This window comes from Pogona vitticeps, chromosome 2, assembly GCF_051106095.1.
Source record: "Pogona vitticeps strain Pit_001003342236 chromosome 2, PviZW2.1, whole genome shotgun sequence".
NCBI classification, from domain to species: Eukaryota; Metazoa; Chordata; class Lepidosauria; order Squamata; family Agamidae; genus Pogona; species Pogona vitticeps.
The window spans coordinates 138,048,544-138,063,586 of record NC_135784.1 but is presented as its reverse complement, the minus strand read 5'-3'; the positions used below and the strand labels follow the sequence as shown (position 1 = coordinate 138,063,586).

Here is a 15,043-nt window from a genome sequence, read left to right as displayed (position 1 = left end):
GGATGTATATCTTTTTGTGTACATATACATGTGGATGGGTGAGTGTGGTTCTGCCTGGGAATATAGATACATATATATAATTCTTCCTTATATTTCTTTTATTCTATATCTTCTCTCTCTCTCTCTCACACACACACACACACACACCACACACACACACACGTAATAGCTCACATTTTAATCACAAATCTGATTAAAGTCTGTTGGACGATGGTAATGCAAGGGAAGATACAGTATACAAGGAATATAACAAGGACAGACACTGCAGCCACATGGATAAGCTCAGATCAAGACCTTTGCATGCAGTTTTTAAAAAGCATTTGGACAATTTATCTATAGGACAAATTCATTTGTGTAACCTGCTTGAAGGAATAAGATACAGCCTGAAATCCAGCAGTAGGTACATTCATTAAGGATTCAGTGAGTGAACTCTTTCATAAGTTCCATCAGTTCACTGGGCCTACTCTAGTTGTGATGTACAATTGGATCTCAGTCACTATCTGTTTAGTTCAACACAGGTTAGGGTAAATGGGCATACTAGCCCATAGCACTGATAGTGGACTTCTCACTGTGAAATCAAGAGATTGAGATTCCTCGGTTGTAGATGATGGGGAGTTACCACACTGGTAAGCCCTTTCTAATAAACTGGAACACTTGTAGATGACAAAAGTCTTCCTCATTAGAAAGCAACCTTAGAGACTCTTTAATTCTATGTTAAATAACCTACTTACTCATTAGCCTCTACCGTTTCCTTCACTGACAAGTTTCTTTGATCAGGCATTATTAATAAAGGCTCTTCAACACTTTCCCAATTGGTAACTTGAACCAATTTATTGCTACATATGGTGATTTTAAGGGTATGCAATCTGTATTATATAACCAAATGTGCTGGTTAGGAATGGAGTATTAGAGAGTGATTCCAGTCAGATTTCCTGTAGAAATCATACCTCCAACAAATAATAAACTCCATTAATACAGTTGTACAGACAATGCGAATGCGACAATAACAAACAAGCAAAGCAAAATCCTATTTCAAGCTAGAATGCTAGGTAAGTAAGGCAGCAACCATGGCAAAGTAGAAAGAAGTCTGCACGGCAACACTAAGAAGTCCTGGCATGTCACTTTGATGACCTTTGGTGCTTGGGCAAAATGTACGCAGTATAAGAGGCTCTAGCTCGTAAAGAGCAAACTTTTGAAAATGATTGGGAGTCTAGCTTGATGAAAGAGTAGAGGACCGCATCAACATAAATGACCTTTATTTTTTTCCAATTAAACCCATGTTTGTTTATCTATGCAAATGGACATATCTACATAATGTATTTCTCTCCAATCAAGCTGAGGAGCTTTTGAAAGATGTTTTCCCCCCATCAAAGTACAGAGAATGCATAAAGATGAAATCCTCCACTTCTGCATCTTCATCAATATCACAAGACCTCAGGCCTTACTCATAGGCATTCAATTACTCCTTTTTTTGTTGTTGTTGTTTTTTTTTTTTGGTGGAAGGGATGTTAAAGAAGGATGTACCCAAAGGGGAGGGCTATTCCAATAAGATGGACTCAGACGAAGGAGGATCCTGTTGTGACCATCTGTACCCACAGTCTGACCTGGGTGTTGGTGGCGAGGGGTTCATCCCAAAGTGATAGGATAACACCACTCCTGCCTGAATCACAGAACTGGGTGAAATAGTTCCGAGTAAAACTTGTGAAACAGAAATAAGATGAGTTCTGCTCAGGAGGCATACTAAAAATTACTCACCGTCTTTAAGTCTTAAAGTTCAGGAGAATGATTAAACATCACCAGAAGCAACAATCTATTAACCTAAGACTTTAATAGATTAACTCATTAGTGGTTTAGCCAGGTTTTAACCATGTTTTCCTGGATATAAGAGCTTTAAAACAGATAAAGTAACACTGCACAATGGACCAAATGCCTATTAATTAAATTGCAGAAGTATCTTCATATGTCACGATCAATAGATCCTTCACGGTAAAAGGATGTGGTCCAAAATAAGTATCACTTTTATCTATATACAGTGTGGAGTTCAATTGAAACTTTCTCTTGTGTAACGATAAGGAAAGTAATTGTGTCCTGTCGAGTCAACTCTGACTTATGTTGGCCCTTTTCAGTGTTTTCTAGGTAGAGAATACTCAGTACCACAGGAAAGGGGGGGAAAGTTCCCATGCCAATGTGTGCATTTGCTGAACATGCCAAAGAAATATATACTCTTACATAACATATCACACAAAAGGATGCAGGTGCAAGCAATGATGTCATCACAAATGTTTGGAGTCAAAGCACTATGTGTGAGAAAATGCATGGAAGAAAGGCTAAATAATTGATTACTAATTTAAAATTACAAGTGAGACTAGATCAAATGCCGTAAAATGACATTATGATCTATAAACCTCAAATTAGGCATGATTTATTTCGAGTTCCCTGAAAGCTCTGTAATTGTTATTTTGACATATAGTATATCTCAGAAAATGGGGACTGCATTTATTCTCTAGCTCTCCAGCACCAAACCCCGTCATTTCTTTAAAATAAAGCACCTTTGACACAAGACACACCAGCACTCCCTTTAATATACTAAAGTACTAAGATTAGCTGCAAGCAATCATCACCTACTAGACTCGAATTAAAATTATTACCTGTTTCTGCACTCCTAGTTTGCCTTTCTTGGTGAAATAGGCATCATATGAGCAACTGAAGAGAATTTTTGTTGGTTTGTAGAAAGAATCTTGAGGACTTTGAGATTGGGGACAAGGTACTGAAGATACGCCAGTACATGTGGAAGGTGCCATTCAGCTATAGCATAGATGGCCTTGGATGTGAATCAGGGCCAGCGAACCTGTGACCCTTGTCATGGTCTTGAACTACAGTTTCCATTATGCTTCATTCCTGGCTTGGCGTTGATGGGAGTTAAAGGCCAACATAATCAGCAGGGCCACAGGTTCCTTGACCCTGATCTAAAGGAAAGCCACTACTTATGACACTGAATAGAAACAGATACTACAAGAAAGGGTAGACGCATGGTAGGCATAGGATGTGGGAGAAGAGCCAGAGTTTGTGATGTTTTTGATTTCCTGAAGGAAGGCTTCAGCAGTGTTGGCACTTGTCACATTCAGGTTTGGATCAGGTTTGTCCTCTTTCTTCTCCTTCCTAAACCTTTAAACATGCTACTGAAGTTGTTAAGGATCTAGCTTTCACAACATTTAATAAATTTATGAAGTGGGGGAAGCACTCTAACTTATTTTACAAATTCCAGGCCAGGCAATTTCATCTAAGGGTTGTAATAGTATGTCATGGTCCACTGAATGAGCCAGCAGGAGTTCCTTCTTCTTGCTTCTTGTTGATTTTTTTTTTTTTTTGGAAATTGCAGCTGCCTCAGTTCTAGTTATTGGCTTTTCCATGATGACAGAGTGCTCTCACACATGAGCATCTACAAAGCAGGCTTGATTTTAGGTCCCATCTGTCTTTGATAGGTTTCTCAAGTCTCTCTTTCTCTCTTAAAGGGAACTGAGCTCGACATGCAGAAAGGGTAAGGGCCTACGTGCACAATTAGAATTGTATTTTCCCTTAGAGCATCCTTTAGAGCAAAAGAGAATCTGGGTTTCATCAAATACTCCCCTGTATTATTGTCATAACTGGAGAAGGTGGGATAATAATTTACTCTCCTACAAGTTAGAAGCAGAAGCCTATATCCATGAAAGCAATGCTCAGCAAAGTGAAATACAGGAAATGCAGTCAGGCTCCAGTGATCCTGGCTCAGCCAAGTCCTACAGCTATGAAAAAATTGTATGCAGCATGATTTTTGGCCGATCCATGAGATGGAGACCACTGGTCAAGGCATGAAACTTAAAATGGCACTCCCTTGGCAGGCATTTTTTTGGGGGGGGGCAGGGAAACAGAAGGATGGAAAGAAAAATCATAGCAGCTAAAACTCTGAGGAGGTTCTCTTTTATTAGGCAGGCTTGAATTTCCTCAAAGAAGGAAGAGACTTAAAATCAAGGCTAACTTGACAACCACCACAACAAAATCAAAACCAAACATCTACCATGATGAGAACAACGGCAATGAAGTGATTGTTTACTACATCGGGAGAAAGAGAGATAGAGACAACTATCAGACAACGCTTTGGATGTTCATGCCAAGGTCTTACGTACCACTGACGAGTCGACAGGCAGCTGAATACAGCTTAACTGCCTACTCGCGGCTTCCCGCTTGGTGATTTCCTAAAGTAAAAATGAGGAAGGAGGGTGGGGAATGGGGGGAGGGGAGGGAGGAAGGAAGGTGGGTTTTCAGGTTTTTCACATTGCAACATCAAAATTAGAAAGTGGATCAAAAGGGCAGAGTTGGGGAGGTTTTTGATATAAAAGGATGAAAACAAAAAGGGAAAGGTGAAAGAAGGGGAAGCCACTCATTGGAGTCAATTTTGTATCATGGAGAAGCAGTAGAACAGGTTTTGCTACACTTGAGCCATCCGACGTTTCCATATCCGCTTTGTGAAAACAAAGCATCCAAGATGTGCAACACCTCCTGTGAGGACAATCATCCTTACCTTTAAATTAAGAGCACTGAAGAAAGATTACATTTATTGCTACTGTTTTAATAAATTATCATCAAAGTTGTAAGAACAAGTACTTGTGTACATTTAACATCTCTCTCAAAAGACCAAAATGTTTCTCAAAGAGCTCACCAGAACAGGTTCCATGGCATGTGACAAACTACTTTTGAAACTGACAGGATGCTGAAAAGTAGTTAGTGATATGATAATTGTCTGCTGCCCAAGACAAAAATAAACTAAAAACCCTGCTAGGCATGCCTAGACTTGTTCTTTGGCCCTTGGCCACTTTCATTTCTCTTTTTAACACACTCCACAACAAAATCTGCATTCACTTTGTCAATCAAGCAGCAATGCACAGATTCCATTAACAGTGTACGTACTAGTATACAATACCCAATACTTGAATAAAGACAAGATAAAAATACTGCAGGCATCTGCAATGTTAACTTCAGTATTGTCTGGTTAGGAGAGCTTCACAATATATCATGTCAATCTATGCTTAGACAAAGGCTGTTTTGAATTATTCGTTTGCTTCCAAACTAAATGCCTATATATGAAACATACTGAAAACTACTAACATAAAGTTGATTCAGTTATTGGGTCATGTCAGCTTCTTTGTGGCATTAAAGACCCTCAGATCACAAGAAGAAGGGAGAGAGAATCCCACCAAGATTCTGGAGTCACTTTATAGGGCACCTAGATATGAACGTTTGAATGGCTTTACAAAAAATATCTCTACAGTGGTCATTCAAATGAGCATACCAGTAGCTCTGATGCTAAGAAGGAAAAGTTGACCTATAATTTAGGTCTTTCACAGCTTAAATATGATAAATTATTTCAGGTTTGTGTCAATTTTATAGTATGCTATTTGATTTTATCTGATGGCACACATACTTTGAAAAAAAAAGCACAGTAATTCTACAATCATTTAATGCTATGGGCTAAATCCAGTTATTTAGACTGGATTTATCCCATTGAATGCAAGGATGCTTTTAACAGTTAGGTAAGTAGCATGTAAGATTCAGTGGGTCTGTTCCAGATAGGACTAACAAGGGACATAGTCCATTTTCCCAATTTTGTTACTGTTTTTAAAATAAAATAGCCAAAGGGATTCCAAGTCCTAGGAGAATATAAAATTACTTTTTGGAAAAAAAAAGAGATTTTGTATACAAAATGCAATGGGATGTTTCTCCACTATTCTTGAAAATTTAGTTTTGATCTCTCTTCTGATTTAAGGACTTTAATTACTCTGGATGTACTTTAAATTTCCATATGTAAAATGAGTGTACAAAGCACTTTGGAATATCAGAGCTTGTATCAGTACTTATTACATGCACAAACCATAACACAAATAGTCAATGTTTTCATATTATTTTCAGGGAAGTCTCTCTCTCTCTCTCTCTCGCCCGCCCCAAAAGTATTTTCTGTTGACTGCTATGGTTGGCAATGGATGTGACAGTGGGGTTTATTTCTAGGCTAATGATATCAGTGACTTAGAACCATGTAAAAGGATATCAAAATTTGGACTTAAGCAGGATAATATTTTGTATCATATTTTAAGAAGAGTAATAATGAGCAAAACATGCCGACATGTTGCTCCTTTGCTCTTCCTCTCACATCAGCCAGCAAACAGCTTAGCTGTCTTCACTGAATCATGGCTTTCCCTTTCAGATGAACCACATAATGATGGTTCATTTTCAAAATAAGCCAAGATGTTAAATCACAGCTCCAAGTTCATTTCATATCCCAGCTTGTTCTGAATCTGTTAATTTCCAGTAAGAGAGAGAGTTACTGCTAACAAAAGATTTTTATTTTTTGTTTTGTTTTTTGTCAAGTCACATGAAGGAAAGAGTAAAGGTGCAGCATGCCTGGATATTTGAAGGAGTGCCTCTCCCTGTATAAATCTGCCTGACCAATTAAGATCTGCTGGAGAGGCCCCCTCTGTGTTCCACTACTGAGAACAGTTCACTTCGTGGAGATATGGGGGAGGACTTTTTTGGCCGTAGCACCCCAGCTGTGGAATGCTCTCTCCTTCAAGTCTCAACTGGTGTCGGCACTGGCCTCATTATGGCACCAAGTCAAAACATACCATATATTTCCGTGTATAAAATGACACATTTTCCTTAAATAATTTGAGAAAAAATTGAGGGTCACTTTATACATGGAAGGCAGCTCTTTACTGCTGCCTTTTGTGAAGGCACGGGGCTTAGCAAAAAGGAAGGAGAGGCGCTGCTCCTCTTTGCTAAGCCCTGTGCCTTCTCAAAAGGCAAGGAAAAGTGGCAGTCACTTTGATAGCCACTTTCCTTGGCTTTTGCCAAGGCACGGGGCTTAGCAAAAGCCCCTGCTTTTTCTAATTTGGGGTTAGAAAAGCGGGTTGTTCATCTTATACATTGGGTCATCTTATAAACGGAAAAATTTGGTACTTATTTATCAGAACCTTTGAGGATATTGTGTTTAAAACTACTTAATTTTAAACAGTTTTAAACACCTTGTGTTTTGAAATTTTTCGATACTGCTCTGTAACCTGCCCTGAGATCCTATGATATAAAAATGCTTCAAATAAATAAATAAATAAATAAATAAATAAATAAATAAATAAATAAATACCCATATGCTATTTTTTATTTTGCCATATTATGCCTAATGTGACTGTATTGAAATGGTCATATTAAAAACTTAAAGACTTGCCAAACTGGCTGGGAAAAAACATGCAAATAAACCAGCAAAGCTAAAATGTGTCCCATTAGGTTTCCTAATAATAATCATAAGATTCAACTGTGTTTTAAGCACAAAACATGTCCAAAATCATTCCAAACATGTCATAGATTGATGACTGGAGACAGACAGCAGTTTTTCTCCCACTCCAGAATTTAGAAAACTGCTGTCACATTCGTTTGAGGTGCAATCTGACAACGCATCTGAATCTTTACTATGCACAAGGGACTCTAGCAAAGACCGTCTTTCCTGGCCATCCTTCCTCATAGGTTGCTTTGTTAGTAAAAAGCTAGAATTTAGAAGAAGCAGTCGATACAAAAGAGGAACAGGAGATGAGCCAGTTAGTAAAGATTGCGAAAGACAAGCACAGGAAACATGAGAAGATTGCCAGTGGGAAAATATGCTTCATAGACAATATTATCCTGAAGTCCCTTAGGAGGAAAGCTTTACCGCTGTCAGAAAACTCACTCACTGGGAGCCAATGTTTGTTTCTTAGACAAACCCCTCAGGGCTGAGACTTGATAACTCACTCAGTTGGTAATTTTGCATTACCAGCTGTACCAGAGCACTACTCACACGCCTCTTCTTCCACACCTTACAACTGCTGCAAGGTGAGACATAAATTTGGGAATGAAGATCATTCTTAGAGTGTACACGGAAAACAGAGCAATGTCCTCATGCTGCAGGAAGCAACCTATGGGTGCTTCTTGCCTGAGACACCAGCGAGGGGTGTGCGCTGAAGAGCAGGCCCACCCCTTCATAGTCATGTCTGCAGCTGCTTAGCAACAAGAAGGTCCTGCGTAGCTAAAATTAACAAAGTGTTTCTAAAGCTGAAGAAAGGCACTTGAGGTTGAAAAAGATTAAACCATCACCAGCACTGAGAAAATAGACCCGGGGGGGGGGGGGGGAAAGGGTTGGGGTGGTGGGTGAGTGAGTTTAAAGGAACAAAACTGACTTTGAGGTGGATGTGATAGACAAAAACAAAAATTCTTGCTTTTTTGGAAGGAGGGTTGTTGTTGTTGTTACTCTGAATGAACAACCTCCATAAAATTTGACATCTCTTTTTTTCCCCCCCAATGGAACAAGCATTTAAAAAAGGACAAATCCCAAATGTTGTGTGTGCTAGTGCTTTAGGCATCTGCTGAGTTCTGCCATTCACATTCTGACCCCAAATATAAATAACTAACAGGTTTATGTTCTCTGTCTCTCTTGTAGACAAGGGGCACCATATAAGGCTGTTAATAGCCAGACTGATAATTGACATCGAGAGATATCATAGCCAATTTGCTAAGATCAGCACACTCAACCTTGGAGGGGAAAAAACCTTGTAATCATTTGACAAGAGCCAGAAGGTGGTTTTGCCTCAGCTGCCTGAATATGAAGAATCACCCAGTTCTCGAAAAATAAGGATTAGCACAACGACGCTTCCTCCATTATCTAAGACAAAGGAAGACTATTGCATGGAGGCATGGGCAAGATATCAAGCAGAAATAATATAAATAAAATGTATCAACCTGGGGAAGATAAGATTAACCAAGACCCCTGGCTGCCTTGCCCTAAGAGGCGGCAATAAATCTTCGCTATAAACTGCACTTAGGGGGAAAGATAAATAAAAAGCCCAAGCTGTTTTCCAAATGGGTTTTATATAGTGTGAATGAATACGATAGCAGGAGTGCCAGTCCTGAAAGATTGTTATTTTCCTGTCACACCTACATTACCAACTTAACTTTAATTTATAGCTCATACTATGAAATGCTGCTGCTTAAGGCCAGCTATCATACACACGCTTGGGGCCTCATGCAGAACAAATACCCCTTTGTAGACCTTCATCCCCTTTATTTATTTAAACGCCTTTTCACAGTCCCGCCCCAACCCAGTAAACATGGCCAGAGGTTGTTTTGGACACGCTTTGTTGACATGCCTTTTATGTGCAGTAACTTAATTCTGAGTAAAATGTGTAAGACTGCAAAAATGGCTCCTAGTTTCTTGGTTTCTTGGCATTCTGTTATACAATTCCCTTGTTCATTTTACAGATAATTTAAAAAAAATTATATCATGTTTATGTGGCTGCTTAATTATTCTTTTAGGCTACTTAGTTGTGTTTTGTATTACAGACCAGTAGATTGCACTATTCAGATTTTCCACTCTAAAGGGCAACTAAAAAGATAAAAGATAACTTTTGTTAAATGAAGAAAAATAAAGTGTTAGTTTTTAAAAATGACAAAAAGTCTTGTACAAAAGCAAATATGGCCATGTTGACAGAAAAGAAATTCCAAAATCCATAGGCATGATAACAGAGTGGCCAAAAAAGGCACAAAAATGTGTGCAAAAGTATAACAATCTATGCACACTTTCAAGAATATAATTTCTTAATGTAAGCAGTGAAGGCTTTTAAATCCTTGCTATTTGCATGTTGTTCCCAGAGGTAAGGCAGGAGGCAGCTCACTTATTCAGATACGAGGCTGCAGTCCACAAAAGCTTAGGCCAAATAAAGCTTATTAGTCTTTAATCTACTTTGTCATTTTTGCTTCAACAGACGAACATGACTATTTCCCTGGAAAGTTTTTAAAACTGAAATTATAATAGTTAACTATTTTAGTGGCCTTCAAGTTATGGTTTTAACCAATTACTTTTTCAAAGTAACTTTCCAAGCTCTGTTTTACATTGTAGTATTTGCTGGGGGGGGGGGAATTACAACATCCCTCTTCCACAGTTTTCAATGAGATGTGGGTTCTGAATCTTCCATATTTAAGCCTGCTATTCTAAAAGACAAAGGAAGTAAAATATTAAAAACTTTACCTCAGTCTGAAAACCTTCTACCAAGATGGCGACCAACAAATTAAAAAGAACGTAATTTCCAAATGTCATGAGGGCAATAAAATAGAGGGCAGCCCAGGAAGAGGTAGAAGCCATGCCATTGTACAGGACTTTATTCCAGTCTTCTTGAGTAAGTATCTGGAATGAAAAAGGTGCCAAACAGCCATGTGATATGAGACAACAGCAAAAATCATAATTCTTCATGAACATAGAAAAATACCTACCTTTCTTCAAACATGAATTCCAGGTGGGGGAAATGTCATTCCCCACAGCTAAACATCATATGCATAGGCAAGGTAAAACATTGATTTTACAGTGATGCCTCGCAAGACGATTTAAATTTGTTCCGTGAAAATCGTCATCTTGTGAAAAAATTATCTTGCGAACAAAAAAATCATTCCTATGGGAACATCACAAGATGAATGAAATTTATTCGTCTTGCAAAGCATCGGTCTTGCGAAGTACCATAGGGATCGCGAAAACCAATCATCTTGCAGGTTTTTCGCCCCGCGAGGCAATCGTCTTGGGAGGCACCACTGTATATGCATAGTAAGTGTTAGATCTCACAGAACTCTTGTTTTCTCCAGAAATCTGAGCATATGAAAAGTCTCTATGGAAATACTCCTCATGAATCCAGCCTGAGATTTACAGTCAGATTTTTCCCTGTAGACTACAATTCTCATTTGTTATTGGCAAAAATGAATGCTCACTCTTGGCTCATGATATAAGGACACCTTAAGACTCACTAAATCTTTTTCTCAAAGAATTCTGAATGTTCACCTAACCACATGCAACTTATACCTGTCTTTGTGCCCTATCAATCACTGCTTGAATTTCCAAGGCCTTCTGTTCCTCATTTTGGCAGTAAATAAGCAGGATATACTTGTCATGTAGTGCTCAGTTACAGTAAATGAGCCAAGCTCCAAGTGATGACATTATCAAAAACACAGTCTGCAACCTCTGAACGTAAATCTCATTTCCTCCTCACTGTATTCTGCTTTCTGCTGAAGCATCATCAATTAACCTCTGCTTCCTGAGCAAACGAGACCACATTTGGAATCAGCAGCACTTATTAACACAGAAACCAAAAAAGGACTATCCAATTTTTCACCAGAAGGGTTCCTCTTATTATTTACAAAGTTTGCTGTTTTCTCCCCACAGTACCTAATCTAATAATTTTATAAAATCCACATCTCAATGCACTAGAAGAATGCTAAATCTCCCTTTATTAGGAAGGCTGGCCTTCCAGACTGGAATGAACGGATGACCTCTATTAACGCTGCCTACATGCCTTTCTTTTTAATATATATTCCTTATTTGCCAGATTGCCTACCATGCCAGAATGTCAGCATTTCAAAGAACAATCACATAAACTCTGCTTTTGACACCAATTCTGGTACACACATAATTTCTAGCCTTATCTAAGCACTATCCATTATAGCCACACTTCTGATATTCTGGGCTCTCTGCACCAAGGCTCCACACAAAGGGCCTCAGTTTTGTGCTCCCCACACTCTTGGGGGGTGGTCTGCATGGTATTGCGAAAAATCCCAAAGACTGAGAAGTAGGTGCATGGCTTGCACGGATGTATTACCTGGAAAACAGTAACAATGGCCCATAGCAAGGAATCAAAGTTCTTTCTGTCGGGGAGGGTGTCACCATCTCGCTCAGAAGCAAACTTACAACCAAAGAGATGCATGCCGAGGATACTGAAGGCAAAAGGAAAAGATACAAAGTCAGGTACTGAGGAAATGGAAAAGGTTCGTGTTGGAATGAGCAAAGAGAGATTCCATCCTCTTAGCAAACAATGTTTGAAATTATTTTACTCCCACCACTCATTCCTGATGCTACAAAAGAAAAAGAAGAACAAATATAGTAGATTACTTTACTTTGCACTGTTTTATTTTATCAGCATGCCTTCTGATCAAAAATCCCCGGTGCTTCTATCCTGTGAAGTCCTGGCTCAACTGTACCATCAAGTATAGTTTCCCAAAAGGCCCAGAATGCTAGAACATTACACTTAAATTGCCATCCTACACTTATTTTACAGAGACTAAACCCCACTAAACTAATTGGGTCCTACTTATGTATAGCACCACACTGTATATTCTTTTAAACTATTTGCACTAAATATTCTGCCCTGCCAAAATTCATCTTGGGTGAGTTCACTTTAAAGCATGAAACAACAGCTTGCAATAACTACTACCACCACTGCCACCACCACCACAGTAATGAACACTATTGAGCACTCACCTGAAGATAAAGATGAAAAGCATCAGTAACATGCAAAAGGTGGCCACGTTGTCCATTGTTTTCATGAGGACAACTAGCTGCCGCTGGAGAGCAGGCATGAAACGGACCAGCTTCAGGACTCTCATAAGACGGAAGGTCCTTAGAACAGACAGGCCACCACCCTGCTGTCCCACTATCTCCCAGACACTAAAGAAGAAGAAGTAGGATGTTAGATTGGTTCATGATGGGAAGACACACATCATCTGGGCATGTAAAACCTATGGCAAAAGCAGGGGAGGCTTGCAACCCAAGCTAGTGAGCTCTAATAAATATTTATATTACAAAGTGATGAGTGAAATTCATAGCACAGTCCTATCCAAGTCTACTCAGAAAGAAATCTCATTGGTCTCAATAGGCCTTATTCCAAGTTTATTAATTAATTAATTAATTAATTAATTAATTAATTAATTAATTAATTAATTAATTAATTAATTAATTAATTAATTAATTAATTTATTAATTTATTTATTTATTTATTTATTTATTTATTTATTTATTTATTTAATATCCCGCCTATCTGGTCGGGTCAGGACCACTCTAAGTGCACATAGGATTCCCGCTTTAATTTTATTACAGAAAACTTGAAATTCTGAGATTTTTCTGTTAAACTATTTGATTCCTCCTTTTTCTGTGTGATAATGTTGAAGCCTGCATACTATTTCTAAACGTCCTTTCCAGTTTACTCAGTTTTTTAATACTGGGTGCATTAGAAGTTCTAATCTGAAGAAAACTGAAAGAAATCTCACATAATCGTTGTATAATCATTGCATATACAAAATGTTATACATTTTAGTGGTAATAAAGTTATACATAAATGTATTTCATGTTCTTAAAAAAATCAGTATTAGAATTGGATAAAATAACTCAGCACTGTGTGCAGTTTAACTTTTCTTATAGCTTCAGGATTTCTGAAAAGATTAGATTTCTAGCCTGGAAAATACATTTTCATTTTAATAAAATACCTGTATCCAATCTAACTGATTTTTATGTCCTCTAAAAGAGAATATCCATACCCAGATAGGTCCGGAACCACCTGAAGAATAAGGATTCCATGAAGGAAGAATAAGTATTAATCAAGCTCTTCAACTGGAAAGTTCTGCGGGGAGAAGTACCTTCTAACTTGGCATGCACTTTCTAAACGGAATGCATGTTAGTAAGGGGCATATATACTATTTTACAGAGGACAGTCCTCTGTTTGAAGATGCCCTCTGTTTGGAGTGCGATGTCCAGCAGAACATTAAAGAGCCCTAAGAAAGAATACTGTACATGGTTGGCATTGTTCATCCACAATCAGCACCTCGATAGTAGACTCTGCAGGCATATAATACAGCCAGCTGCAGTCTTCCTCACTTGGGTAAGACACACCATGCATCTTTTAAAATTATACTGATGGTTTCTTTAAAATGTCCCTATACAAATAGGCTACTGAATTTTTGAAAATATTTGAAAATATCTGCCTTCTTTTTCTTTTTGTGGCCAAGGAAATCCTCTCCCCTTCTTTTGAAGATGTATCATGTTGTGGGTGTACATCTTAAAATATGTAAGAATAAGCTTGAGAGGCATTCGTAGGAGAAGAACCAGCAAGCATCAGGGTCCCAGAACACCACTAGAAGGAGCAACTAGGAAACTACTTCTGAGTACTTTACAGTTAGAAAGTCCTGAGAAGTGCTGGAATAAGCTGAAATTGTCTCGATGACACATTAATTCTTATTATTGATAGCCATTCCACTTCTTATGTGCAAGTGGCACAAAGAACAAAGATAGCAGCAGTGGGGGGAATCCTGCTGAACGCTTTTAGCATAACAATTCTGTAGCCAAAAACAAAGCAGAACAACAAAACAAACAAAAGAAACACACACAATAAGATCTCCAATTATTTCCTTCTTATTTTCACGACACAGCTTCCTTGGGTGGATTCACATGGCAGGTCATGTAAAGACAACTTGGTATAAATTACCTGATCACTACAATGATCCCATCAAAGATATTGTATGGATTTTTGATGTAGCCAAAAGGTCCATACACAAGGAGCTTCAGAAGCATCTCTAGAGCAAAGAGGCTAGTGAAGACAATATTGCTGATTTCTAGAGCATTAGTGAGTTCTTCGGGCTGAAGGAATGAAGAGCATGAAAAATAGAAAGAAAAGCAAATATGAATCAAAGGTGCACTTTGATAGACTAGGAAACTCTCAAGCCACAGAAGATACAACAAATTGTAAATAATGCAGTTGCACATGCCAGTGAGACAAGGACAGGGAATCTTTGGCCCATAAGCCATTTCTTCAGCCCCTCTAGTGCCCTTTTGCACCCACTTGTATATAAGTTCTAGAACTCAATGAATAGCAAATGTGAAGGGGAATTTGGTATTTAGATCTCAGCATCTCACCTCCTGTTTCCCTACCAACCAGCAACAAGTTCACTGTAGTAAATTGACAGTATGAGAATTTCAATTACTCACTCTAGCATTATAGATTTCTAAGGTAATTAGCACACATTAAGTAGAGAAAGTCAGCTACTAAAAGGTCTGATGTTTGTATTACTGTCTTGCAAATAGAACATTATAGGCAACTCTGAGGGCACATTATCCTCTCCTTTATCCTCATATACACTCACTAATTAAGGGTCTTAGAAAATTAACTGAGATGTGAAATCAATA

At 38.4% G+C, this 15,043-nt stretch overlaps 1 protein-coding gene across 13 annotated transcripts in view; it reads right to left on the bottom strand.

The window, feature by feature from the left end:
• Positions 1-15,043, bottom strand: part of CACNA1G (calcium voltage-gated channel subunit alpha1 G) — a 208,665-nt gene that overhangs the window by 107,008 nt on the left and 86,614 nt on the right. For 11 of the 13 annotated variants that reach the window (XM_078384211.1, XM_078384216.1, XM_078384217.1 and 8 more), the window contains exons 9-13: positions 14,346-14,497; positions 12,350-12,535; positions 11,691-11,805; positions 10,079-10,234; positions 4,164-4,232 (exon numbers count right to left, since the gene is read on the bottom strand). In XM_078384211.1, the coding sequence (XP_078240337.1) occupies positions 4,164-4,232; positions 10,079-10,234; positions 11,691-11,805; positions 12,350-12,535; positions 14,346-14,497 (678 nt within the window). The remainder of the gene's footprint in view (positions 1-4,163; positions 4,233-10,078; positions 10,235-11,690; positions 11,806-12,349; positions 12,536-14,345; positions 14,498-15,043) is intronic. The other 2 variants (XM_078384214.1, XM_078384223.1) reach the window with 1 other exon arrangement.